At 51.9% G+C, this 27,002-nt stretch overlaps 2 protein-coding genes across 3 annotated transcripts in view; one reads left to right on the top strand and one right to left on the bottom strand.

Annotated features, from left to right (window-relative positions):
• Positions 1–4,359: 4,359 nt before the first annotated feature.
• On the top strand, positions 4,360–11,250 carry SLC66A1 (solute carrier family 66 member 1). The gene is made up of 7 exons (XM_056865293.1): positions 4,360–4,526; positions 6,142–6,271; positions 6,523–6,610; positions 7,687–7,844; positions 8,910–9,002; positions 9,957–10,142; positions 11,152–11,250. Exons 1-7 carry the CDS (start codon positions 4,360–4,362, stop codon positions 11,248–11,250), a joined length of 921 nt encoding a protein of 306 aa, XP_056721271.1.
• A 2,553-nt stretch (positions 11,251–13,803) lies between these two features.
• CAPZB (capping actin protein of muscle Z-line subunit beta) overlaps positions 13,804–27,002 on the bottom strand; it is a 55,141-nt gene continuing 41,942 nt past the window's right edge. Inside the window, exons 5-10 of one of the 2 annotated variants that reach the window (XM_056864941.1) lie at positions 21,295–21,436; positions 20,041–20,157; positions 19,765–19,830; positions 16,981–17,057; positions 15,947–16,059; positions 13,807–13,931 (exon numbers count right to left, since the gene is read on the bottom strand). In XM_056864941.1, coding sequence (XP_056720919.1) covers positions 15,957–16,059; positions 16,981–17,057; positions 19,765–19,830; positions 20,041–20,157; positions 21,295–21,436 — 505 coding nt within the window. In that variant the 3' untranslated portion in view covers positions 13,807–13,931; positions 15,947–15,956. Of the gene's footprint in view, positions 13,932–15,946; positions 16,060–16,980; positions 17,058–19,764; positions 19,831–20,040; positions 20,158–21,294; positions 21,437–27,002 lie in introns of both variants that reach the window. The other variant, XM_056864942.1, reaches the window with a different exon arrangement.

Below are 27,002 nucleotides of genomic sequence, written 5' to 3' on the forward strand. Positions count from 1 at the left end.
GCGCATGCGCCGCCACCTCCCACCACCCCCTCCGCTCAAGTGGCCGTCGCCCTCTCCGCGCATGCGCCGCCGCCGCCTCCCGCAACCCCCCCCCCCCGCCCAAGGGGCCGTCGCGAAACTCCAAGCGCCGGAGCAGGAGGGCCAAGTCCCGCCCCCCCCGGCGCCGGTTGTTCGCAGGTAGGCTGCCTCTGGACGCGGAGGCTCTTTTGGGCTCTGGCGGTAAATGGCCGGCGGCGGACCCGCGCTCCTGAAAAGGAGGCTCCCCGGAGTCAGTAAGGTGGCCAGGTCCCTCTTGGCCACCGGCGGGAGGTTTTGGGGGCGGGGCCCGAGGAGGGCGGGGTTGGGGGAGGGAGGGACTTCCATGCCGTAGAGTCCCATGGCCAAAGCGGCCGTTTTTCTCCAGGGGAACTATTTTCCCTATCGGCTGGAGATCAGTAGTAATAGCAGATCTCCAGACACCACCTGGAGATTGGCAACCCTGTCGGCCAAGTGCTTCCGAGAGGCCCATAAAGGCAGCGGCCCTGGCTGGCTGGCACTCAGGTAGACTGCCTCTGCAAGTGGAAGCTCCGTTTGGAGTGGAAATACCTTTTCCCCAAAGAGCAAAACTGGGGAGGGGGACGGGGTGGGGGGCTGATGATTATCTTCCATTAGAACAGCATCATGCGCATACACACATACACACGCATACACACACACACACACTCCCGTTCTCCCCCGTGTCAGAAGGATAAGCCCACCGGAGAGGGAAACGATGGATGTATATGAGGATGGCCAAATTAACAGAATTCCTACATGGAAAAGATACGGAAGAATTCAAAAAAACTTGGGCAAAGGCCATCGCCTACTGGGACAAACTGGCAAAAATGGATTTGACTATTTTAGTTAGTGAGTTATAGAAACACATTTATTTACCTTTATATTATTATTATTTTTAACAATTTTTAAAACGGTTTAGCCGCTTCGGCGGAAGTCAGGTGAAGGGTCGCTTTTTAAGGTGGGTGGAGGGTATTTTGGCTTGGTTGGACTTTATACATTTGTATGATTAAAATCGATACTCTTTTGTCATTTCCCCCCCCCCCTACATTTTCTTTTTATTGTGTTTTTGGTTGTTATTGTATTTGTTTTGTTTTATATTACACAAATTAAAAAAATATTAACAAGAAGAAGGACAAGGCGCTCTGCACGTGCTCAGAGGCGCTTCGCTCCTTTTGCAAAGGCAAAAGGCTTTGCGGGGGGGGGAAAGCACTCGGCGCGTGCTCAGAGGCCGGGCGGGGGGAGGGAGGGGGCGGGGCGGGGCTCCGCCGTCAGCTGATGGGCGGGCGGGGACACAAAAGCGGCGCCGCCGGCCCCGGCGCAGAGGTCCGCTGGGGGTGCGGGGGCAGCGGCGCACCTGCCGGGGAGGGGAGCAGCGGCGCTCCCGTGAGTGGGGAGGGGGCTCCACCCCAGATAACGGGGGTGGGTGGGCGAGCGCGAGCGGCGCGGCCCCCCGTGGCGGTCGGCGTCTGTCCGGGGTGGCGGCTCAGCCTGCGGGGTGCGGTCCCTGCCTTCTTTGCAAAGGGTGCGGGGTGGGGGGAGAAGAAAGGCGCTCTGCCCATGCTCAGGGGTGGGGCTGAGCGCTCGCTCTCTTTCTCTCTCTGGCTTGGAAGGACTACTCGGTTCCCGGGCTGGGGCGGAGCGCTGGAAAGAGCCCTTTTCCAGGGGGAGGTGGGGGGGGGGTCTCCTTAATTCAGCCTCCCTGGTAGGATGCCAGGGGCGAAACGGCACGGGCGCTTGAGCCTCCTTTCTTCCCTGTTCCAGCCAGGATGCAGCCAGGATCGAACGCACGGCCGTGCGTTCGATCCTGGCTGCATCCTGGCTGGAACAGGGAAGAAAGGAGGCTCAAGCGCCCGTGCCTTTTCGCCCCTGGTCCCTCTTTGCCATCCTTGGGAGGTGTTGGGGGGCGGAGCCCGAGGAGGGCGGGGTTTGGGGAGGGGAGGGACTCCAATGTCATAGAGCCCAATAGCCCAACTGGCCCTTGTCTCCAGGTGAACTGAGCCTTACCCCGCCGGGGACCAGTTGTCTCCTGCTACTACCCGGAGGTGGTCGTCAGAACCAAACAGGGTAGGCTCAACATAGCAACCTAACATCGAAATAGCTCCGAAGAGGGGACGCAGAGCAAATCCCTTCTTCGGAGACCGCCGTTGGGCTTTTGTTGCGTTTACTGAACTTTGTTATTGAGTAGCACATTTGTATAGTATTTGTTGCATTTGTATTGTATTGTAATTGTATTGCTTAACTTTGTATAATATTGATGTTAGATTGATATTTCGAGCCCGCCCTGTTTGGTTCTTACGACTATCTTATATTAACAGTGGTGTTGAGTTTTTCTTGTAGACTACCTGGAGGTTGGCAACCCTACTCCTTGGCGATAGAGTTGGGTCTCCAGAGGTTTGGGTTGGCATTTGGGAGTGCAGGGGTGGCGCACCGGCCTCCTTCCCAGGGATGCGGGCCAAGAAAGGACGCCTGGGGTGCATTTGGAGCCCTGAAGAGGCGGGGAGGGGGGCTGGTCCGCGGGTACATCTCAGCGGAGGGCCGCATTGGGACAGGGCTCAGCCCCCTCCCTAACTTTCCTTTTCCAAGCCCCGGTTAAAGCAAGGGTCTCGCTCCAATCATGTGCCATCTCTCAGTTTGGGGGGCTAGGAGTTCGAGTTTTGGGGGGGACTCATCTCAGCCCCATGGCATGACTGGCCCTAAAATTATGTTTGCACCCCACCTTTAGCATTACTGTATGTGGCTGGGGGCCCCACAGGTTTTCATGTACCCCATTACCTAAGACTGAAAATGAGGACTATTGGTTGTGCCCTGGGTTCAGATCCATCCTTGCTGTGAAGATACTCTGCCTGAACTTGGCATTTGGGCCAATCCCGGTTGACCTCCATTTCCTTCTTGCTGATAAATGGGGATTATTATTGTTTTACTCCCCTGGCTTTATGTGTCCAAGTCTCTCTCGAAAGCACTGAAGGGAGCAGAGAAAAGGGGCAGGAATCCTGAGCTGAATGTGCCCTGTGAGCCCCTCATTTGTTTGCGGTGACTTTTTCCCCCAAAATGGGACTGCCTGTTCTCCTCTTTACCGGCAACGCAAAGTTTCCCAGTTCTTCCCTTGCTGAAAGAGGCCCGGCTTGGAAACCTGATCCATCGGAGTGAAGAAGCCAAGCCAAAAGGACAGGTCTTCACGGGACAGGCCTGTTTTCCAGAGCTTTGAGTGCTGCGTGAGCAATTCTCAGCAGACGGAATTGCTAAAGGCTCTTTGCTTACTTGAGCACTTTCTTATTCATGACCCTTTTGCAAAGCCCTGCTTGCAAAGTGAGGTCACGGGCAGTTGGTCATCCTCGCAGGGATATGGCGTCACCTCGACTGCCGTGTTCTTGCTTGCCCCCTGCAGTTGTTCTTAAAATGTGATCACCACACATCCGTCTTCTTCTGAAGAAGCTATTTAAAAATAAGACACATTTATTGTTAAGAACACCAGAATGACTTTGCTGGGTTTAGTCCATCGTTGTTTCCAGATGGCAGGCAGGATGTAATGGGCATCTTCCTCTTCCCCCCAGTATATGGTGTTCAGAGAGAGACTGCATCTGACCTTGGAGGCTCCATTTAGTTAAGATTACTCATAGCTCTTGATAAACCTGCCCTCAATAATAAATCTGTCCCATCTCTTTGTTGGTGGTGTTTAAGCTGTCGGGGTCATTGAGCCTTGAGGCCTGAGAATCCCAGAGAAAGTTAACCTCACAGCTGGCGAAATGAGGCTGACCGCAGACACGCCATGGCTCTCGAACACACAATCCCAGGAAGTGTGACGGTTAGATTTAGTAGACTCCAGTAGCACCTTAAGAGACCAACAGTAGTTCAGTCCAAGGTCACTTCGACAGGAGTAGGAATGGAGATCTCTTTCTCTGAAATTTCTGCTGCTTTTTTGGCCAGCAGTGGAAATACTGGGAAGATTAAAATGTTCTCCCACTGGTTTTTGTGGACCAGTGTAGAAACATAGGATTGTGGACCAGTGGAGAAACATAGGATTCTCTGCATCGTCAGAGATTTATAATTGCCAGCTCTTTGTAAAGGAAGTCGTTGTGGTTAAACCAGTTTTGTGATCCGTCTAGTTTATGTGTTTACATGAGAGTGCCCTACCTGAAGCCGTGTATCGGATCCATGGCTGAGGCTGGATTGGAACTCAGCTCCCTCTGCGGTGAATTACTGTTAAAATAGTTGCATGCTCTTTGTCCTCCCTGGCAGGTCTGCAGTCCAGCTATGGGCAGATCCTTCCCCCTGTGTTTTGCGTGAGGGGTGCCGATTGGGTCTCCCACCCACCCCGCGCTCTCGATGGCTGTTCAGTTTTGGGATTCCCTCCACGGGAATTTCTCGGACTGCCCCAATGGCTCCCAGTGGGTGTGGGACGTCTTCTCTGAATGTGCTCGGGACGGCTGGGACATCGCCAGCGTGGTGCTGGGCCTGGTTTCCATCTTCTGCTTTGCTGCGGCTTCCTTCCCGTAAGTAAAAGGCCGGTTCCTCTTGCATGCCTGAGAGCCCAGAATCCTGGGTGGGAGATCCTAGGAAGGGGAACTCACGTGCTATTTCTTCTGCCCCGGAATGATTTGGGCGGGACTGTGGTTGTGAATCTAAGCGATGTTGGAGGAGTGACTCACTTCCTGGCCTAGGACACGGGCCTTCTCCGCAAGTGGGTTGCCACAGCTCCACTTCCTTCTCCTCCTTGGTGCCTGGAGCGGCTTGGGACATCCTGAAACGGTTTGGCTCCTTACAGAAAAGTGCCACCAACAACAACTGCAAATGTTGCCTATAAAATTTTAAATCAGAGTAAACCTCCTTCCCTGGAGGTTTTGAAGCAGAGGCTAGATGGCCATCTGTCAGCAATGCTGATTCTATGACCTTAGGCAGATCATGAGAAGGGAGGGCATCTTGGCCATCTTCTGGGCATGGAGTAGGGGTCACTGGGGGTGTGTGTGGGGAGGTAGTTGTGAGTTTCCTGCCTTGTGCAGGCGGTTGGACTAGATGACCTTGGTGGTCCCTTCCAATTCTATGATTTGCTGAACAGTTCTGCTCTTTGGTATTTATCCTGGAACAACAGGATTAGCCTGCTGCCGATGAGGGCTCAGCCGTAGAAAGATCCATCCACCTGCCAAAGCCTTGGGGCTTCTGCACATAAGCCCCCCCAATCTCCTAGAGAGCAGAAGAGCCTTCTGCGCCCACTCTCCTCTGAGAGGTTCATTTCTTGTATTGTAAACTGGCTTGACTCTAAATCTCCGCCGGGGCCCTGCAAACGTCCTCTCCAAAGCTCATTTGCTTGCTGACCTGTGACTGGCAGCACAGTGGGTGGACATCAGGAGAGCCCTTGCTGGGCCCGTATAGTCCAGCACACACACCCCATACACACACAGTGGCCAGCCAGGAGCCCCTGGAAGGCTGACAGGCAAGGAACCCAATGACGCCTGCTGTTGCTGTCCCCCATGATGGGTATGAGGTACACTGCCTCTCACTGTGGAGGATCCATTTAGACATGTCTCATAGCGTGTCCTCCGAGAACTTCTGCCGTTCCCTGAGAGGGTGGCTGTTGCTGCGTCCTGTGGCAGTGAGTTTCACAAGCTTAGAATCATAGAGTTGGAAGGGACCACCAGGATCATCTAGTCCAACCCCTGCACAATGCAGGAAACTCACAACTACCTCCCACCACCACCACACCCCCAGTGACCAGAAGATGGCCAAGATGCCTTCCCTCTCATCATCTGCCTAAGGTCACATTATCAGCATTGCTGACAGATGGCCATCAAACCTCCTCTTTAAAACCTCCAGGGAAGGAGAGCTCACCACCTCCCGAGGAAGCCTGTTCCACTGAGGAGCCGCTCTAACTGTTAGGAAACTCTTCCTAATGTCTAGACGGAAACTCTTTTAATTTCAACCCGTTGGTTCTGGCCCGACCCTCTGGGGCAGCAGTAAATAGCTCGGCTTAATGATACCCTGGGGCCTTAAAAGGAACAAACTGAACTTGGCTCGTCCTAGTGAGGTTGCCTGGAAGCGATTTATCCCCCCCTCTCTGGCAAGTGGTCCTTTCCAGTCCTAACCTGTTCTCTCTCTGCTCCTGTCCTTCAGCCAATATTATCAGGCTTGCAAAACCGGCATCATGGATCAGGCCCTGTCCATCTACTTCCTCTTGGGATGGCTGGGGGGAGACCTACTGAACTTCATTGGATCGGTTTTGGCTGACCAGCTGCCCCTGCAGGTAAGGGCCTCCCCCCACACACACACACACTTCTGTTGATCTGGATAGGTCTCAAACAGCCTGCGGAGAAAGCAAAGCCATTTCTCTTCCGTGAGCTGAGTTTGGGGAGGAGGATTGTTTGCATGGCTTATGCACGGCTGTTAAATTTGGCTGCTCTTGGCGCCAAGGTGGGGTTGCCCGGGTGGAGAGCTCTGGATCTCTTTGGGGATCTGCTTTCCTCACTTTACTAATGGCATCTCTCCTGCCCGTAGGTTTACACGGCCATCTATTATGTCCTGGCTGACCTCCTCATGATCTCTCTCTACCTGTACTACAAAATTAAGAACCAGAACAGAAGCTGTAAGTAACCATTTACTAAGCACCATTTACTAAGCACTAAGTTAATTCATGCCATCGTGATCCCTATTACTCTGTATGGGTGTGAGAGCTGGACAATGAAGAAAACTGATAAGAAAGTAGATTCCTTTGAACTGTGGTGTTGGAAGAGAGGGTTACGGATACTGTGGACCGCCAAAAACAACAACAAATCAGTGGGTTTTAGATCAAATCAAGCCTGAACTGACCCTAGAAGCTAAAATGACTAAACTGAGGCAGAGCCCTTTTGAGTTCAGATGAAATCCTGTCTGTCCCTGTGGGCTAAACATGCCCAGGAGCTCAGGCCCCGATCCCCTTCTCTGGGCAAGGGTTCAGTGCGGCAGCAGGCAACGTGGCAGTTGGTGCCTCTTGGCACGGGCCAAATGCCCATCACTGCTTTGCAGCAAGTTAACACTCTGAGAAGTTCTGGGGGCTCCAGTCTTCATGGAAGATGCTGGCAGAGTCCCCTAAATTTCCAGGTTGGGCGTAGGTGTTGATGAGGAAAATGCCCTCTGCATATTCTCTGAGGCATAATTCATTGCAAATTTCAGCCTGACCCCTGCCCTGAGGAACCAGCCTAATCCCCGCACATCTGACCAAAAGGCTCTGTGGTCAGCCAGCCAGCGCAAGGGCAATGCTTTCAGCCCCAGCGCCTCTTTGGTCTAATCATTGCCTTTCATAATCTTCAGGAAGGTGGCTGAACTCTGAACAACTTCCTGTCTGCAGATAAACCAAATTGCCTCTCTCTTTTCGAGATATCTTATAATGCTTTGGGGTTTATATCTTGGACAAGATCCTTTGGTATTTTAGCCGTCCTCAGAGAGCAAAACAGATGTGGAGGGGTGTTCAGATCCTCTCTACTGTGCCTTTGCTCTACTGCGCTGGGTGGTCTGATTTGGTATGAGGCAGTCTCGTTCGTATACTTGCGTATGAAATAACAAACCTGGTGAAAAACACCAAAACCTGGTGTTAAGCCCTCACTTGGAGAAAAATTAAAGCAAAATTCACTTAGGCTAGGACACAGATGCTCTACCCTATCCAATTTCTCCCTCTACCTACAGTTTCTGCACCGATCAATGCAGTCTTTGCCATCCTGTTGCTGGGAACAGCGTCTACAACGACCTTGCTGGGCAGGCCCCTGCCTCACAGCAGCGAGGGAACGCAGCTGTTCCAAGGAAGGATGCTTCTCTCCATCGAGACCGACGACCACAGATGGGAGGCACGTTCCTTTCCGTTATGGAGCGGGCGGGTGATTGTGGACGCAGTTCAGTGGGTGTGATAACCACTCTTAATCTGGGCTCAGCCGCTGGTTCTGTCCAGACTGCTGACCTGCCAGAGGAGGCACCCAGAGGGAGGCTTCAGGGCAGTCTAGCACAAGTCGTTATTCGGAGAGAGTTTGTCACCAAATGAGTAGCCTTTCTCTAGTGGGACAGTGCAGCAGCCCTGCAGGGTTTGGCCAGGAGCCCACGTAGTTCCGTATCCTGTTAGCAGCAAAGGCTAAGCGCTTCCCACAGGTTTGCAAAAAGGCCTATGCTGGCCGCAGCCCTACCTTGATGGTGCCCTACCTGGGTGTCAAGAGATGCTACCTCTGAACATGGAGGCTCCACTTAGCTGAGAGGGCTAATAGCCACTGGCCTTCTGTGATTCTGTCCAATCTCCTTTTTGCTGCATCTTGTGAACACAATACACTAATGATAACATTATGCAAAGGATTTGGAATATTCTCTCTGCCCATCACTTGGATCGGAAGATCCCATGTTCTATGGCTTGTCTTCTCCCCTCCACCTATAATCTTCTCCTTGGTCAAGCGTGGCCCTTCTCCTCAATCCTTCTTTCCTTCCACTGAAAAGCTGAGTCTTACGCTGTTCCTTGCTCTTTAGCCTCATACCAGTTGCCTTTTTTCAGACCCTAGGATATGTTGTGGGTTTGGGGTTTTTTTTAGATGGGGGTGACCGGAAGTGTCTACGGTCTCCCAGATGTGGGGATCGGAGGGAGTAGTGGGGGGAAAGTCTTGTAAATTCCAAAGCACCCTTTAGTTGAGAGAAAATGGACTGGATCTTGCAGATCTGTTTGGCTTGCAGGCATGCTTTCCTCTGGCAAGGGGCATCTTCTCTTGGCACAAGGAGCTTTTTTTTGGGTCTAATCGGGATTTCTAACTTTGTAGTGAGATTTCCCTATGAATGGATCTTGTTGCCTTTCTTTTCTGCTGTGGCTTCTTTTTGAGTGGGAACTCCTTAAGAATTCTGCGGGCTTTTGGCCAACTGACTGCCTCTTTTTTCTGCAGCCCTTCACCAAGAAGGAAATTATTGGCTTTGTGATTGGGTCCATTTCATCTCTGCTGTACCTGCTCTCTCGAGTCCCCCAGATCTACAAAAATGTAAGTATTTCAAGCCAATGGATTTTTGGGAGGGCCCCCCCCCCAAATCCAGAGCTGGAGGGGCTTCTGCCAACCTTGCTGAGGTCTAGGGCTTGTTGGGAACTCTTTGTTCAGTCCAGGCTGCGCAAGAGACATTGCAAAGGTATTGAGTTAGTAAACAAGAGGTCAGAGAGCAGAAGAATGCAACGAAAAGGTTCCTGAAGCGTGGCCTGGATGCAGAAGTTCTCGACTGTGAACCAAGCTAGAATCTTAGCCCAGAGGCCCACTGGTGAAATCCAGAATGTAGAATAAGAATTGCCTGACTGGATCAGAGCAGTACAAAGGCAAGAGACCTTCCGTCTGTTCCCAGCTTCTGGCATTGAAAGGTAGACTGCCTCTGTAAATGGATTTTCTATTTCATTCTTATGACTCATAGCAGTTAAGACTTATTTTCTTATGACTGTGCCCCTTTCAAAGCTGATGTCATTAGTGGCAATCATTTTACAACTTGGGGCAGTGAATCCCACGTGTCTACTGTGCATTATATGATCAAATGCTTCTAGCAGTCATGAAATTACTGTCCCATTTTCTTTGGTGACCCAAAGTTTCTCTATATGATAGAAGGGAAGGAATCATTTCCCTGCTGCTTTCTGTCTGCATTCACTGTGGCTAATCTTGTAATTCTCCATCAGCCCCCCACCCCTTCCTTATTATTTGTTTCTTCCCCCTCTCCCCCAACTAAAAAGCTCTACATTCTTACTCTTCCTTGTAGGGCAGGATCTTCAAGCCCCTTCAGCATTTGGGCTTCCCCTCCTTCTGCATCTTTCCCAGCTCCAGATCTTTTTTTGAGATGGGGTGGCCAAAAGGGCACCTAGAATTCCCAGTGCAGCCCTCCCCCCTCACCAGACCTCAACGGAGAGGCACAAGTGGCTGCTCCCCAGGCCTTGGACTAAACCCCTTTCCCTCTCCTTACAGTTCAAGAGGAAGTCCACCAGCGGCATCTCCTACTCCCTCTTTGCCCTGGTGATGCTCGGGAACACCTTGTACGGCGTGAGCGTCCTGCTGAAGAACCCAGACCGAGGTCAGAGCGAAGGCAGCTACATTGTCCACCATCTCCCCTGGCTGATCGGCAGTTTAGGGGTCCTCTCTCTTGATGTATTTGTATCCTTTTAATTCTACGGCTGGAAAGAAGCTGTGGAGCCTCCAGGGCCTGCTCTGAAAGAGTGGAGGCAGCAACAGAAGTGATACTTTGCATAATCCTGAACCGGCTAACCCAGTGATGCACGTCAGGCAAAGGGGCCTATAGCTCAGCGACAGGACCCACAAGTGGCAGGCATAAGGCCCACAGCACCTCCTGAAGGATCTTGGGCAGCAGGTAATGGGCAAGACCTTTCTCTGCCAGTCAAAGTAGGCACTGCGGAGCTAGCTGGAGCAGCAACCCCACTGGCCAGAGGCAGCTCCAGAGGTTATCACAGGTCAGCTTCCGGTTCCAGCAAGGGCCACCTCCAGGCCCTGATAAAGCTCACAGGACGGGGCTTGGAACTTGCAGAAAATTTGAGCTTCCAGGGCTTCCCTGCCTCCCTTCTCCTGAAATGCCTCTCCCAGGGGACAGGGAGATGCTGCAACCCCCCCCCCCATAGTGTGACTTAGTCCTCCCCCAAATCCCCTATAGTGGAATTTTTTCCCTAGCCTCTGGCAAGGCTTCTATTTGTCCCCACAGCTGGTGGCCAGAGGTGCACTGTCCATCAAGTTAGATTTCTTAGTCACTATAAGCTGCAGTACTGCAGTCCAAGCTCTGCTCATGACCTGAGTTTGATCCCAATGGAAGTTGGTTTCAGGTAGCCGGCTCAAGGTTGACTCAGCCTTCCGAGGTTGGTAAAATGAGTACCCAGCTTGCTGGGGGTAAAGGGAAGATGACTGGGGAAGGCACTGGCAAACCACCCCGTAAAACAAAGTCTGCCTAGTAAACGTCGGGATGTGACGTCACCCCATGGGTCAGAAATGACCTGGTGCTTGCACGGGGGACCTTTACCTTTACGCTAATAGAACCTCCATCTTCTACACACAGTTACGCCTTCCTACACACTGTTTTAGTGCCAGAATAGAGGCTGTTCCAAAGCCAAAAGCATCTTTGCCAGTTGCATGAATAGTCTTTAACTCTCCGCTTCAGATTTCGTTCCAATTCCTTGCCTATCGGCAGCAGGCGCCTCCATTGCTTGAAGAGAGAGGTGCTCTCCTTGGTTCACAGGAGGATCTTCATGACAGCTGACGGATGCCGACGGAAGAGTGCAGCGAGTGTCATTGTGGTGGAGAAACCTGGCCAAAGGGACTTTGGACCTCCTGACCCCAGAGATGTCTGTTCATGCCTTCTCTGTCTTCCTGGGGCCTGGTCCAAAGAAGGCAGGTCTTCAGCACTAAACTCCTCACCCCTTAATGGACCAAACAAGGTCTGAGTTGGACATGGTTCTCCATCCCCATCAAAATAGAAAAGGGAGGAATTACGGGACGCAGGTCTCATATTTCAAGCACGACGGGAATTCACTACTAGTGCTAAAGGTAGAAGCTACCTCTTTGTGGATCTTTATCTTCACCGATCAGGTTCCACCTCTCTTTGTTCAGGCCAGGTGTAAGGGACTGGAATCTCTGTGGTGCATGCATAGGGCATTTCTTAGGATATACACAGTGTGTGTGTGTGGGCGGGGAGGGGGGAATAAAACTCCTATCCAATCTCTCTGTGCATGTTGTTAATTCCTTCCCCAGAGGAAATCTCTCCATCCCTGAAGTATTGCTACAACACTTTTTAAGAACTTTCTGATTGTGTGAGTTTGGGGAGAAGGGGTTGATCTCTGCCTGTAGGTCTGTATCTTTGCAGAGCTCAAGCAGCGCTGGTCAAGGGGATCGTCTGTCTAATCCAGAATCCTGTTTCCAGTAGAGACCAGACAGCCCACAGTAAGGGGCAGTAGGCAAAAACGTTATTTGGTCCCTCATGGCTGGTGTTTTGAAGCTAACCGCTGCTATAACAGGCAAGCGTACACTTAGCCCTGCCTTTCATGGACTGGCTGACTATTTTTCAGTCCATCTAAGTGAACTGCCCACACTGGGCACCTTGCAACTAAGCATCTGGAGCTCATGGTGGTGGTGTGAAGGTGCCCTCAAGTCGCAGCTGACTTATGGAGAGTGTTCAAGGCACGAGAGGTTCAGATGTGGGTCTGTAGTGACCCTGGACTTGGTTGATGGTCCCGCATCCAAATACTAACCTGGGCCGACCACACTTGGCTTACGAGATCTGACAAGAATGACCTATCCAAGTAAAGGAACAGAGCTCAAAGCTGTACATTATAATATGTGCTTCCTGTTGACACAGTGTCAGGACAAACTAATTGCTCTATGTGAGAGGTGCCCTGCAAGCATTCCAGGGGGTGATTCATGTAGCATAGCCCAAGCGCAAGTTGAGCATACCATCTGATTGCATGTTAATGTGGTGGCACGTGGCTACTTAATGGTCCACCTGGCTATTTGAGAGCCAGTGTGGTGTAGTAGTTAAGAGTGGTGGACTCTGATCTGGAGAACCGGGTTGGAGTCCCCACTTCTCCACATGAGCGGCGGAGGCTAATCTGGTGAACTGGATTTGTTTCCCCGCTCCTCCACATGAAGCCAGCTGGGTGACCTTGGGCAAGTCACTCTTCTCAGCCCCACCTACCTCACAGGGTGTCTGTTGTGGGGAAGGGAAGGTGATTGTAAGCCAGTTTGCTTCTTCCTTAAGTGGCAGAGAAAGTCAGCATATAAAAACCAACTCTTCTTCTTCTATGGAGGCGACTAGCAAGGATCCTCTTCTGCATGTACCTCTGCCTTTCTGATGCAGGGCAGGGCCTCAACTGCCATCCACCATTAACCTATTGGGGGGGACGGGACACTGGTGACTTTCCACAATTGCCTGTATCCCCTTCTCAACACAAGCTGGCAGTAGCCATTTTGGCGGCAGCTGTTCAGAACAAAAAGCAGAGCATAAAATAAATTAAAACTGATGCATAATAACAGATCAGCTAAAAGACTGAAGAACAAGAGGCAAGCAAGTGCAATGTACAACCATCACCAATGAACAACCAGGGGAAGGGAAGAACTGGGAAGTCCCAGGAATATTTTTTTTGTGCAATTTATTCTTTTAGTATGGAGACTCAATAATAAGATGTAGGTTCAAGTTCAAGCATTACAAATAAAAAATAACCCCTCTATTGCATTCCATAGAAACCACCCCGCCCTTCCCACCCCCATTTCCAAGAGCGGGGGCTGCCCACCACCACCGACTCGACTCGGGCATCCCTCACAAAGCACGGCGGGTGGGGGGCAGCCCTCGGCTCCCCCCTCCATTCGTCTGACCCGGCTTTCCCCAAACATACACGGAACAAGTTAATCCAGGGGTCTCTCTTGTCCTCTTTCACACACCACAGTATTGAATAAAGTTTTTTTTTGCTCGTTTTACATTTTTTACACCAATGTAACAAAAGATGGGAGAGGAGGCAGCCTAGGGGGCGGAGAGAAAGACGGAACATGGATTGGGGTGGGGGGAGCCAAAAAAAACAACGATGTCGATTTCTTCACAGAAATGCATCCCCAGTTTCTGATAATAAAAATGTGCTGCAAATTAAGCTGCAAGAGACTGGAAAAAGTTTATACAGCTTTATTCATGGGGGGGGTGAGGTGGCGCTCGCAGGTGGAAGAGTATCAGATGCGGGACGTAATGTGACAAAAAATGATGGGGCGGGGGGGCAGAGGGCGCGAGAAAAAAATGTTTTCTAGGGAAAGGGGGGGATCTAACGAGGGCACGGCGTCTCCCGTCAGCATGGCCACCCGAGGACGAGTTTTTAACTTTGCTGCTTCCTCTTCAAAGCCTCCACCAGGTCGTTCTTAAGCGCTTCTTGCTTTGATTTGTCCGCAAAAGTCTGCACAGACCTGGAGGGGGGAGAAGGACAGGGGAGGGGGAGATTAAGGAGTGGCAAATGGTGGTCGGGTGCTGATACAGAGGTGCCCCCCCCCCCAGCTATTGGGAAGGAAGACTGCACTTTTGCAGGGGGGTGGGAAAATCTGCTTTCCCAAGGAGGGGTTTCAAGCCCAGAACCTGAGATTCTGCTTCCTAGGGGGAAGCACCGGCTCCCAAGGGAACCCAAAGCAGAGGTGATAGCCAACTGCAGAGAAGCCAGGCCCAGGCGTTTCCCCCGGTCTTACTCAGAAGGTGGCTCCTGGTGAGTGAGCAGCCCCAAAACACAGTATTCCCACCCACTGCTGCCTTTTCCTTGCACCCAGAGAAGAGTTTGAACGCTATGGTGGCAGAGGCTCAGCTGGCTCCTGGTGATCGGTAGCAGAGGCTCAGTGGGCCAGCGTCTGCTTGGCACGCGGAAGATCCCAGGTTCAATCCCCGACATCTCCAGTTGAAAAGACCAGGGAGTAGCTGATGTGAAAGAACCTTTTCTGCCCGAGACCATGGAGAGCCTCAGCCATGCAGAGCTGACCGGACTGATGTCGATGGGCCAAGTGTCTGACTCAGGATAAGGCAGCTTCATGTATGCATGTAAGTGCAGGAAGAGATTGGCCTCCCTGCCAGCCCAGGCCTGGCCTAGGTGGGGGGCAATGCAGCTTGTTTGGAGCAACAAACTGCTTCACCTGGGCCCAGAGATGCCCCCAACCTTTTCTTCGACTTCAAGCCACCCACCCCAGCCCTATCTGCAGCCATTTCCATTCTCAGTCCTCACAAGACTGGGGGAGGTAGTTGTGAATTTCCTGCATTGTGCAGGGGGTTGGACTAGATGACCCTGGTGGTCCCTTCCAACTCTATGATTCTAAGACTTACACATATTCAGGCATTTTTAAGCACAATTTCCCCCCACCCCTCAACCACACCAGCTGGATTTTTGCCTACCTTCAGACCAATGCAGCTAAAGAAGAGGTCAGTCGGTTAGGAACTGGAGTCGTGAGTGGACGGTTAGGCCGACTCCTGGTTAGTCGTGGGCATGCAGCCTGAGCTACTACAACCCAAGCAAACAACCTCCCTGTGCTGGGGGGGGCATGATCTAGGGGGACAGGTGTGCCACAGCACAGCTGGCTACCCAGAGGCCACTGCTCTGGGCCTTTCCGGAGTCCCACCGCCAGCAGAGCCTTCTGTTTGGTCCCTTATGAACGCAGGAAAGGCAGCACTGGCAGAAGGGGTCTTGGTGCTTGGTCCATCAATGGGGGGCCCAAGGGGCCAAATACAAGCTCTGCTCCCATCAAGACACCCCCCACCCCCCGACTCTGCTGTCTTCGGAGGCATAACTCACAGCAGTGCAGAAAAGCCACAGGATTCAGCTCTCATTAACCACCACTTTAAAAAATAGCAAGTTTCCTGCCTCTTGCCCCGTGACGACATCTTTCGGAATGTATGTTGGCAACACCCAATGAAGTCTCATCAGCCAGAGGGGGAGACCAAACAGAACATCGAGGGGAGGGGCCCCCAGCCTCTCTTCCCTTCCACGGTTTAGTCAACGTAGTTCAGCAAAATGGGAGCAACCGGCCGAACATGTGTTGTTTCTGCACAACTAAAGTTATCAGTGCTGCTCTTTTCACAGAATCGAGACCTCAGAAGTACTTGCCCAGAGCTGTGAGTTTTAGGTTACAGCCCCCCTCCCATGCTATTTTCTTGACCCCTTCCCCCCCCCATGCTCAAACCAAAAGCACACACTGCACACACGTTTCAGAAGCCAAGAACTTCACATGTGAGGACAACAGTGAACAATCAAGGGTATGAAGAACGGAATAACCCTGACCTCGTGAGTGGGGGAAAGGAGCCAGCAGGCTGCCCACATTAGGGGTTAGTTTGTGAGAATGCAGCCGGCATGCTCAAAGCAAAGCTGCCTTCCCTTGGTCATGTTAAGAGTTGTTTTAGTGCTGAGTGGGGTACCTTGCAGGCTAGTGGGGGGGCAAGGGGCGGGTACCTGGGCCGGCTTAGTTATCCGGCTGAATGTACATCTGGCGCTGGGTCAACACCTGGGAGAGTTCTCTCTGCAACTGCTTATACTTTTGGTTGTCAGGAATAGCATCAATAGATCTGAAGAGAGCAGGTGTGGAAACGGAAAGGGGGAGGGGGAAGCAAAGGAGGAGAAAGAACAGGTCAGAGAAGCCCCAGGACCAGAGAAGCCAAAGGAAACCACTGGGAGCCACCCAAGAAAGCCGAGAAGGGACAGCAGAGAGAGGAAATGGGGGGAAAGCAGAGCTGAACTCCCCTTATTTTAAGAAGCGACAAGTTTAACAGCCCTACTGAATGAGAGGCACCTCGCCAGGATGTCTGTCTCATTTCAGAACAGATTAAGAAAATAATGTTTATGGGATGTGGGTAGCAAGCTACCCTGCCCCCACAGAGCTGTTCTTCTGGCACACAGCAGCATCCTTCACATGACGCTGTTTGGGACTGGAGTTCTCCAGGGAGGGAAAGTTGGGGATGGCATGGATTTCATAATCATTCGCTTGTTCTCCAGCTCTGAATACTACTCCTTGGGCCTTCGCTGGCATCTGGTGATTATTGCGTTTTAATTTTTACTGCTGTAGTCCAGGGTAGATTTTTGTTTTGTGGTTTCAGTGATTGCATCTTGATGCCCTGAGTATTTCACCTTGGGTTGTAAAGCTGCCTGAATTTAGCTGAAGAAAATAAAGCCACCCAAAGCTTTCCAATCCCTCCACCCATTCCCCACCCACCAGCCAGGGTGGTTTCAGTTTGAAAAGGGCTAAAAAGATCAAGCACATGACAGAATTTAACCACCCAAACCGTGTCTAGTAAGATGGATACAAATTTAGCAGGCCTTACAAGGTGATGACGGAAGAGGGCTTTACTGGGACACCCACAGGTACGTTCCCAAAAAGGCACCCTATGCAAGTGATCTTGAAGTAACAGGAAGCCTTGTTGGGTGGGGGAAAGTCAATGAGCTGCCAGAGGGGGGGAAACTGCCACAAGGGGGCAGCCCCCATTCATTACCTCAACCCATTGACGATGTCCTTCGTTTTTCCAAAATAGATCTCATTCAGCGTACTTCTGATTTTGTTCTCCATATCCTAGACGGAAAAGTGAGAGAGAGAGAGAGACAGGGGTCAATTCAAAGCCTTGGTTCCCGCCTCTGAGAGCCAGAGTGGTTAAGAGTGGTGGACTCTAATCTGGAGAACCGGTTTGATTCCCCACTCCTCCACATGAAGCCCGCTGGGTGACCTTGGGCTAGTCACACCTCTCTTCCAGCTCTCAGCCTCACCTACCTCACAGGGTGTCTGTTATGGGCAGGGGGAGGAAAGGTGATTTTAAGCCGGTTTGATTCTCCCTTAAGTGGTAGAGAAAGTCGGCATATAAAAAACAACTCTTCTTCTTCTCTTCAGGGAGCCACCGCTAGTTCCAGGCATGGCAGGGCCAATGTTGGGACATGGAGGCCGGCAGGAGACCGACTGGGGTATCCCACCCCATCTCTGAAGCTGAATGAGGGGCCCCACGCAGGACTAGAATCATAGAGTTGGAAGGGACCACCAGGGTCATCTAGTCCAACCCCCTGCACAATGCAGGAAATTCACAACTACCTCCCCCCACATCCCCAGTGACTACAGAGCTAGTGGGTGGGGACAGATGCAGCTAAGCAAGGACGAAGGAGACAGCCAGCTCCAGATGGCGAAGGGACCCCACAAACGCTCCACATGTGTGGATGGCTGCCAACTGCGCACAGGGCAACATGCAAATTGGGGGACTGCGCATTGAGCCTTCTCCCCAGGAAGAAGAAATTGATATTTATATGCCGACTTTCTCTACCACTTAAAGGAGACTCAAACCGGCTTACGATCACCTTCTCTTCACCTCCCCACAACAAACACCCTGTGAGGAAGGTTAAGCTGTAAGATGCAGAGCAAGCCTAGCAGAACTGGCCCAGGGAGCTTACAGCCTTATTAAAAATGAGAGTGAGGGGGGACAGCAAAAGCGTAAGAAGGTTCAGTGGCAGGGGAGACCTCTTAGCAGACAAGTCCAAGTGCCGAGTTTACAGGTGGAAGCTTCTCGTCTCTACCACAAGAGGACAGCATGCACCCATAACACACACACACACACAAGTCCGCTTAGCAAAAGCCAAAAAGTATTTCCCTAAAGACAGCCCCAAGTAGAATCCCCACTCCCCACCAATGGGCTTCAAGCTTCTAACTGCATGCAGACTCAATGGCTTGTGACATTTGTGTTTGGGGATCCTGCCCTCCTGACTCACGATCTCGGCAGAGCCTTGCTGGGTCAGACTGAGGCCCGCCCAGTTCAGCGGCTCTTTGCAAGATGTTCCACGCCACCGCAGGCTGTCAGTGCCCTGCAGACTGCTTCTGGAATCCAAACAACGCGCACAGAGGGGGAGGGGCAGTGGGACGTACACGGAGGTTTTGGATCAGCCCTATATGAGACCCTTAAGCTGCTCTGAATTTTACTGTCGCCTCGGGCTGAACCAAGCATAATCATGCCTGGACAAAGCCCCATGGCACAGAGTGGTAAGCTGCAGTACTGCAGTCGAAAGCTCTGCTCACGACCTGAGTTCCATCCCAACGGAAATCGGTTTCAGGTAGCCGGCTCAAGGTTGACTCAGCCTCCCATCCTTCCAAGGTCGGTAAAATGAGGACCCAGCTTGCTGGGGATAAAGGGAAGATGACTGGGGAAGGCACTGGCAAACCACCCCATAAACATAGATTGCCTAGTAAACATTGGGATGTGACGTCACCTTCATGGGTCAGGAATGACCCTGTCCTTGCACAGGGGACCACCTTTACCTAACCACGCCAGGATACAAAATCAAGCACTCTCCCACCAGGGTGCCCATCCCTTCGAAAAGAGATGAAGAAACCTTTTAAAGGGGCAGGCCGCCCATGGAGTCGGGCAGCTGCATCAGACCCAGGGGACTGAGTTGGATTTTTTCTTTTTTCAACAGAGGCAGGTGCCCCATTCCACATGGACCAACACCACTCAAGAGATCCAACACACCGGCGTGTTTCAGGTAGTCTCACATGCTGCGGCCCCAACAACGTACAGGGCAGGAGAGCCAGTGTGAGAAACAGTGACGCACAGCCCTCATTTGAGGAGATCTGGGTTCGAGTCTCTGCTCAGCTGCGCAGCCGAGTAGTCTTGGGCCGGCCGTTCTCTAACCGACCTCAAAGAGAAGCTGCAAGGGATGGGGGGGGCGCATCCTGCCAATCCCCCCACGACAAAAACTTGCTACGAAAATAAATCGGATACAACAACCCTAGTGGAACCCCAGGAGCATATGGCTGCCATCAATGAGAGGGGAGGAGGGCAATAAACGAAGCAAATAAAGAGACAGGGTGGGAAGCTGGTTCCATGCTGGCAGGTGCGGCCACTGGAAAGGGCTCCGTTTCTCACATCACAACCTGGCAGAGTGAGGGAACTCCTAGCTGGTGACCAGCAATGAGGGAGGACAGAAACCTGGGAATCAAGAAGGCCGCACCCCACGGGAGGGCTTTAGAGGGGATTCTGACACACTCGTCCCATTTAAAGCCAGCCTGTGGCGGGGGCCCTCCTTGTGCCCCAGACGCTCAATGGGATCTCTTCACTGAATCCCAGTCGCCGGGCGGGAGGGGGGGGAGTCAATGGGGAAGGCTTTGGCCTCTGTGCAGTTCCTGGGGGGGCCTTCCAGGCCATCTGCCGGCCAGAGTGGGAAAGAGGAGGCTAGACTGGCCCTCTGACCCAGAACCTTCAGATGTTCTCACGATGCACGGGCCATGGAGTCGAAGGCCCACTCACCTCTACCAAGCGGCCGATGTTGGCTATGTGGGGCGAGGAGTCACTCACGGTCTCGTCTTTCTCCATCTGAAGGGGGAAGGGAAAGGAGGGAGGGAGGGTCCCCGTTAGGAAGGAAGCAGAGATGCCTCCTCTTCCCATTACAGTGTAACATTTCGATGCAGGCACAAAAGAAACAGGGGCGAGGGCCTTCCAAATTTTGTTAAGGAGGCCCTGGAGTCCAGACGCAATCTGAGAGGGGCACACAGACTGTACCCCAGCAGGGCAGCGTTCCCGTACCTGTCTGGTGAGGCTGCCTCCGAGATTCATCGTGCCGGAACCGGTTTTGTTCGTCTGCAGCCACAGCATGACTGTGGAGGTCAGCTTGTAATGGGCAGTGCGGCCACTGGACTTCTCCTGAAAAGAAGGAAGGAGGTTGCACCAAATAAGTTTAATGGACTGGTTCTCCAAGGAGGGCTTCTCGCACAGGGGTCGCCGGGGGTGGGGGCCACAGGCTGGGCCACTGCCTCTCTGTGCCCCCCACTCCAGCCAATCCTACTGGTCATCCTGCTTCCCCCCATGCCGCATAACGGTTGGGAAAGAGGGCCTCCAGAAAGAGCGGACGGGGCTCCCAGTCCTTGAACATCCCCTTAATGCTGAAGCTGTTAATAAATGGATGGGGGGGACTACCAGAGGGCAGGGCAGCCCTGAAGCAGATTATGCAGTCGCCACAGAGCAAAATATTCATAGCTTCTGCAGTCCACCATCCTTCCTCCAAGGGCAGCATCTAAGGGGCTCTTCCCTACCCCCATTTTATAATCACAACCCCAAGGTAACGGAGGATGAGAGAGAAGCAGGGAGGGACTGGAGGGGGGGGGGTCGGGAGGATTCCCACACAATCCTGGAGGGTAACTGAGGATGCTCATTCAGAGGATGGCGGAGATGGACTCTGGGCGGCTTTTTTATTAATGTCTTTGCATTTATAATGTTTTCATATTTCGGCAGTGGACTTTACACCTGCATTTGTTAGTCACCTTGAGCCGCTATCTGATGGTGGGGAAGGGAAGCCATTTAAGAGTACTGCCACTCCAGAGCCTGTTTGCTGGGGGGGGGGGGGTTTCTGTGCCCCATCAGGGCTGGGCACAGCAACCCCCCCCCCGAAGGACAAGCACCCAATGCACATGCAGAGCACTACCAACCCCACGTCTGCACCACCTTGTTTTTACTACCTAATTAGGCAGACGGATCTGCAAGAGGAAAATTATAAAAAGCCGCCCGCCAGAAAAGACCATAATTTTTCAGGCCTTTGGGGGAACTTTTCGGTTACTGGTCTGACTTATCTTTTTCCAAAGTGCTCCAGGGAGCTTTCTAAAATTAACAGGAGGCAGTTGGGGGGGAAGAGAGAGTTTACGGGCCCAACACAATATTGCATTGTTCGCTAGAGCACCTGTGCTCATTAGCTGCCCGGAACTCAACCAGGAGTTGGGGGGGAATCCCCTCCCTGCGCGGGAACCGCCGCCCGCCGCCGCCCCCCCCCCCCAGGCCTGATTGTACCTGAACTTCCACCACGTGGATGGAATCCCAGCACCCCTTAATCTTCTTTGATCCATCGCCAGCTTTCTTAATTAGGATCACGCCTGCAAATCCGTGATCCAGATCCCAGAGGTAGACAGAGGAAACACCTCCTTCGAAATACCTGCAGCCAAAAAGAGAAGATTCCATCTTGTTAGGAGAAGGGGAGGACGGACATTCACCCCATCAATGGTTTTCTAAGTGCATCCCACCCAACCCTCAAGCAGAATAAGCATTGAACAGCAGTCTTGCAGGAATGCACAGAGAGATTCTGAATGGTGAAATTCCCTTCCCAGAAACGCAGCTTCCTTTTTCTTTTAAAACAGAGAAATATTCTGTTCTTCATGGGCCCAAAGATGTGGTTTAACGGCTACCCCTGCTGAAACAGAAGAGAAGGGGCGCTTAGTTCCCAAATGGCCTGGGACCAGGGCAACCACAAACACACGGGATTGAGGCCCTGCCCTCTGAGGTCAGATGGGCACCCACTGGAGACAAAGGGACACACAGAAGTCGTGCCCCAGTTCTGCCCACAGGAAGGTCGTCTGACAAAGGAGCTCTCTGCCAAGGCAGCCAGGGGGTCCCTGCTCTCCTGAACTTTTGTAGCCCATCTTCCAACGAATCCACTTTGTCAGGACGCTCTCTGTTTTTGGCCCCTTTGTTAACTTTGGGTGTTTGTGCTGTTTTGCCTTGACCCCATTTGTGGGAAAGCAGAGCACAGGAGGTTTTAATCAAATTCATTAATTAATGGGGAGGGGCTGTGGCTCAGTGGTAGCGCATCTGCTTGGCATGCAGAAGCAGGTTCAATCCCCAGTGGCATCTCCAGTTAAAGGGAAGGCCAAGGGTCTGATTCAGTATAAGGCAGCTTCATGTGTGTGTTCAACTGGTCTGTTATATTCCATTAACTGCTGACTTAATTGATTAGTATTGATAACTTTGATGGTTTCCTGCTGTACTTCAACTGTAAGCCACTTTTCAAACCTTTGCAGGAAAAGGGGCATGCACATTTCCACCCCACCCCCCCAGAAAATATTCTGTGTGATGTACACAGGTTCCAGAATGTAGCTTTTTCTGGATGGCACAGGTGCAACATTAAGCCATTTCAGCCTGGGGCAACCAGGCAGCAGTGGCTATTTCGGAGGCCTGTTTCCGGAACCTCCCCCGTCCTCCTGACGGGACGGGCCTCAGGAGTGAAGAGTCAACTTTGCATCCTGACATGCCAACCTGGGAGTTCAAAGGATCTCAGGAATCTGCAAGCAACTTTCTCTGCCCGTGGCCCTGGAGAGTTGCTGCCAGTCAACAACGCAATGCTGACCTGGGCAGATTCACCTGTTTGCGGCATTTTCGGTGGGGGGGGGAGGGCAGGAGGGAAGAGGCAGGGCATGATGCCCACACGGTCTGGTCAGGTCTCTTCTCATTCTTCTCCGAAAATGCGTTTGGCTTAAAACTCACCCCAGGTTGAACAAGGCAGAGTGGGAGAAAGCTGCAGCGACCCCACCGCACATCTGAAAAAAGCTCTCCAAAGAAAATTCCCTCTACACGAGCTGCAGAATTCCACACCAAAAGTTGCACAACCCCACTGACTCCAATTAATGGCAACAAGCTATTAAAGGAGCGCGCTAGAAATCCGGCTGAAACCTAAAACTGTGTTTTATAGCTCGGTCCCTCCCAAGCTCCCCTTCCCTCAACCACGGCTACAGAGCGAGGCTGGCGGACTCATTCTTTTTTTGTTGTTTCCAGAAAGGTTGCCTAATTAAGACTAAAGGGAACAGAGGTACTGGGCTGGTTCAGCCCTCTTCCTTCTGCGAAGACGTGATATTTTGATTTATTGCAGACTGCGAACCAGCCAAAAGCCCAGCGTTTGCAGAAACGGAGTCCCATGCCTGGGCTTAAATGTTCCTGCACCTGGCGGCCTGCTGCGGCGTTAACGTGCGCCGGATGGAGAGCAAAACTCTGACTGCAAACACCGTTTCTCCAGGCGGTGCAAAAGACACTTTTTGTAAGGCTGCTTAGCAGACAGAGCTGCCCCACACCTGCTCTTCTGCTGACCTAGTTTACACCATGGCCACAAGTTCTCTCTCCCTCACATACACACACACACGACCACAAACACTACCCAAAAAGCGCTGATGGAAGAGGCCGCGGTGTGTCTGGCTTGCAGAAGGCAAAGCAGCTCTGTAGTCGGCCACGTTCTGGAGCCCTCCTGAAACTTGATTTGCACCAGTCTGTGATCATTAACGGGGCAGGAGGGCAAAACAGCTGCTGGGATTTAGCCTCTGCAAGCTGAAGAGACTCTTAAAGAAAGGCCCATCATGAACAGACCAGTGAATCTGCCGCCCCCCTTGGGTCTCCGGGGCCATGAGCGTGAGCGCAGTGGAATGTCTTGACAGCCCTCTCTAGAAACACCCACTGAGCTCCAAGTTTAGACCTGGGAAAATAATCCCAGGCCCAGAGATTCCCTGGGTGCCTGCAGAGTCAGCAGTGAGCGTGTCCAACACTCCTGCAAACCATTTTTTTTCTGCCTTGGATCTTTAAAACTCAGGCACACACGTGGAGCTGAGCCCCACACTGCTGACCCCCCCATCCCCTGGAGAGGCTTCAGAGGGTCCCTTCCAACACACAAATTCTAACACATGCAGCACTGACAGCAAGGAACAGCAGGGCCCGGATCCTCCGACACTGATAGACCCCTTGTCCTAGGAGGAGTAGGTAGAGGGCACGCACCCAGCCACCATTCCGAACCCAAACAAAGCTAATATCTTGGAAAAGGGCGAGGGGAAAGGAGTTCAAACTCCTTCGGTTTATGAACCCCACTTAAGCTCTCGTGGTCAGAGAGCGCAGAACAAAGCAAATGAGCCAAATGCTCCCTTAAAAGCTTTCCTGAAAGCTCTAGGCTCTGACCACGAAATCAAGAGCACCACTCGTTTCTCGAGATTAAAAAACAGCCCAGAGAACCTAATATCAACCAAATGCCAGCTGGGGCAAGGGCCGTAGCTCAGCAGTAGAGCATCTGCTTGGCACACAGAAGGTCCCAGATTCAATCCCCGGAATCTCCAGTTAAAGGGACTAGGCAATTAGGTGATGTTAAAGACCTCCCGCCTGAGACCCTGGAGAGCCGCTGCCGGTCTGAGCAGACAATACTGACTTTGATGGACCAAGGGTCTGAGTCAGTATAAGGCAGCTTCATGTGTTCATGTGTGTTCATGTGAGAAGGAACCTTTTCAAACTTTCGCTGGCAGGCGGTTCCACAGTTCGGAGCCAGCCAGCGAAAAAGTCCCTATTCCTTGCCATGCCCAGCTCACCTGCCCATAGTGATGGTAATCCAGCAAGCGAGGTGTGGCGTGAGTAGCACTCAGGCTGGCATATAGTCCTGCCAGTATGTGGGACTCAGATGGTTTTGGCCATTAAAGCCCCGCACACCTGAGGCAGGTTGGCATACCTTTGGATGCAAACCCATGTGGAAAACAGAGCATGTGACCTGAGCCAGTTAAAGATACAAAAATCAGAGCCTTTCAGCCCTCCTGTAAGTCCATTTTGGGTAGCTGTGGCTGATCCAGCTCATTACGGTTTACCTTTCGACCCTTTCCTGTGGACCGAAGGAAAGAACCCAGTTTGCCTGTATTGAACAAAACCACCTTGTTCAGGTTAGCGTGAAGTTGCATTGGTCAAAGTCAGTTCTGAACTCTTACATTCACTGCTGCTAGAAAGTCAGGGCTTGAGTGGGACCTACCCTAGAGAGCTACTGCGGGGGCTCAGGGCTCTCTTCGGGTGCACATGGCAACACTACCAACCTTCCCCCCCCAGGAAAAAAAAAAAAACCCTGGAAACTTCTGGACTGGCCCAAATGAAAACTGGGAGCATGGCCTTCTGCCCCTACCTGTTCAAAAGAGCACAACTTCCTACTTGCATCACTTTGGGGGCTAACCTTCAGCCACCAGCCTCAGGGACCCTTGAGCTGAATGAAGAAAACACCCTCTCCAGGCTTACGGGCAGGCTCCAGTTGCCCCAAGCTCTAACCATGACCAAGCCTCCCCTACAGCACAATAAAACAAGATACTGAAGAACGGGAAGCTGGCCCAAGACTGCCCCATGGCAAAACTCGCATTTTGAATAACACGTAAAGTTGCCCTATACTGAATCAGCCCCTTGGCCCATCAAGTTAGTCTTGTCTGCTCAGACTGGCAGCAGCTCTCCAGGGTCTCAGGTCGAAGCCTTTCACATCACTTACTGTCAGATCTTTTAGCTGGATATGCTGGGGATTGAACCTGGGACTTCCTGCATGCCCAGCAGATGCTCTGCCACTGAGCCACAGCCCCTCCCATTTCATGAAAGGCTCAGACTGAGGCAGACAGCACACTCCAAGGAACAGCAGAAAAGCTCCTGCAGTCTGATGTACCCACTCTTAGAGGAGACTGCACATTGCATCTCTGTACGAATCACTGTTCTGGCATCACTTCCTTCCAATCAGACTCTGAAGGAAGGTGGGAGATTCCACTATCTATAACGGATGTAGTTGGATCAGAAGACTGCTGATACAGACACACACAAAGCGCAAACTAAGGTGCCCACTGCATCTCTGCATGAATCACTGCTCTTGGCTTGCCTCTTTTGATCTAAGAGTGCTTCCCTGATTGCAGGGAACACAGGCAGTGAGCTTCTCTGGGGGTGGGGAGATCTCTGCTGTCAGAAGTTTGTGAAACTGTGTAAAGTATCTTCCCCCTCTGCCCACACAACTCCAATTACACGTTTTACCAGCTCGCTTAGAGCACTAGACATTAATTAGAAGAAGGGGCCAAAGCCAGGGCTTTTTAAAAAATTACTCTTACCTTCTGTACTTTGATCCTAATGACATGAAACGGGTGAAAAAAAAGCTCTAATTTTTATGCGCTACACGTTTATGAGATTTTACATAAAGGTTTTTGCGGGCATATTTTTAAGAACGTGCTAAAATGTTGTCCGAAACCACAGAGAGCCATCAGAGGGACCTTCCCGCCAGAACTAACAAACTCACACATGGAAACACTCGAGCGCGCCTTTGTACCTTTAATGAATCAAATCTAGTATTAATGTTGTTTTAAATACTAACATGCTATTTGAAGCCAGTTTAAAGTTAGCCGTAGCTGGGGCTGCGAGTATGCGGGGCGGAGAGGCAGAGAGCGGGGGAAAGCAGCCAAGTCCTGTTCTGCAGTTTGAAGGCATGGCCGGCTGAAGTCAGGATGTTGCCGGAGTTGGAAGACTCAACGGTTCTTTTCTCCCAAAAACCAGGTCCGGGCAGACCTCAGCTTAGCCCGTGGGGAGCCATCCTCGGGCCTGCCAAGTGAAGAGGCACGGCTGGAAAACAGCAACTGCCTACCCACAAAGTGTGACCAGAACTGTAAGTGTATTGCTTTTTTTTTAAAAAGCAAAATCCGTACCCAGCCAAATTTTGTAACAGGCCAGGCAGATACTCAAAGGTTCACACTTTCTCTTCTTTTGCACGAGGTCCACCACAGGGCTTACTCTCAAAACTTTACTCGCAAGAATGTAAGATTGGCCCTTGCAGACGTGACCAAGGAGTGGTCAAAGAGATATCCCTGGAAAGCCTACAAGCAGGGCACTGAAGTCAAAGCTCGCTGCTCCAGGCAACCAGCAGGTGACTCTCTACCTCTGGACAAGGACATTCCATTTAGCCAGCACGGCCACTAGGAACTGTT

This window comes from Euleptes europaea, chromosome 19 (genome assembly GCF_029931775.1).
Source record: "Euleptes europaea isolate rEulEur1 chromosome 19, rEulEur1.hap1, whole genome shotgun sequence".
Lineage (NCBI taxonomy): Eukaryota > Metazoa > Chordata > Lepidosauria > Squamata > Sphaerodactylidae > Euleptes > Euleptes europaea.

Excerpts from the sequence above, each read along its gene's own strand:
- SLC66A1 (XM_056865293.1), top strand. The coding sequence starts at position 4,360 with ATGGCTGTTCAGTTTTGGGATTCCCTCCACGGGAATTTCTCGGACTGC. Across the intron at positions 4,527-6,141 it reads TTTGCTGCGGCTTCCTTCCC|CCAATATTATCAGGCTTGCA; the intron begins GTAAGTAAAAGG and ends CCTGTCCTTCAG. Across the intron at positions 9,003-9,956 it reads TCCCCCAGATCTACAAAAAT|TTCAAGAGGAAGTCCACCAG; the intron begins GTAAGTATTTCA and ends CTCTCCTTACAG.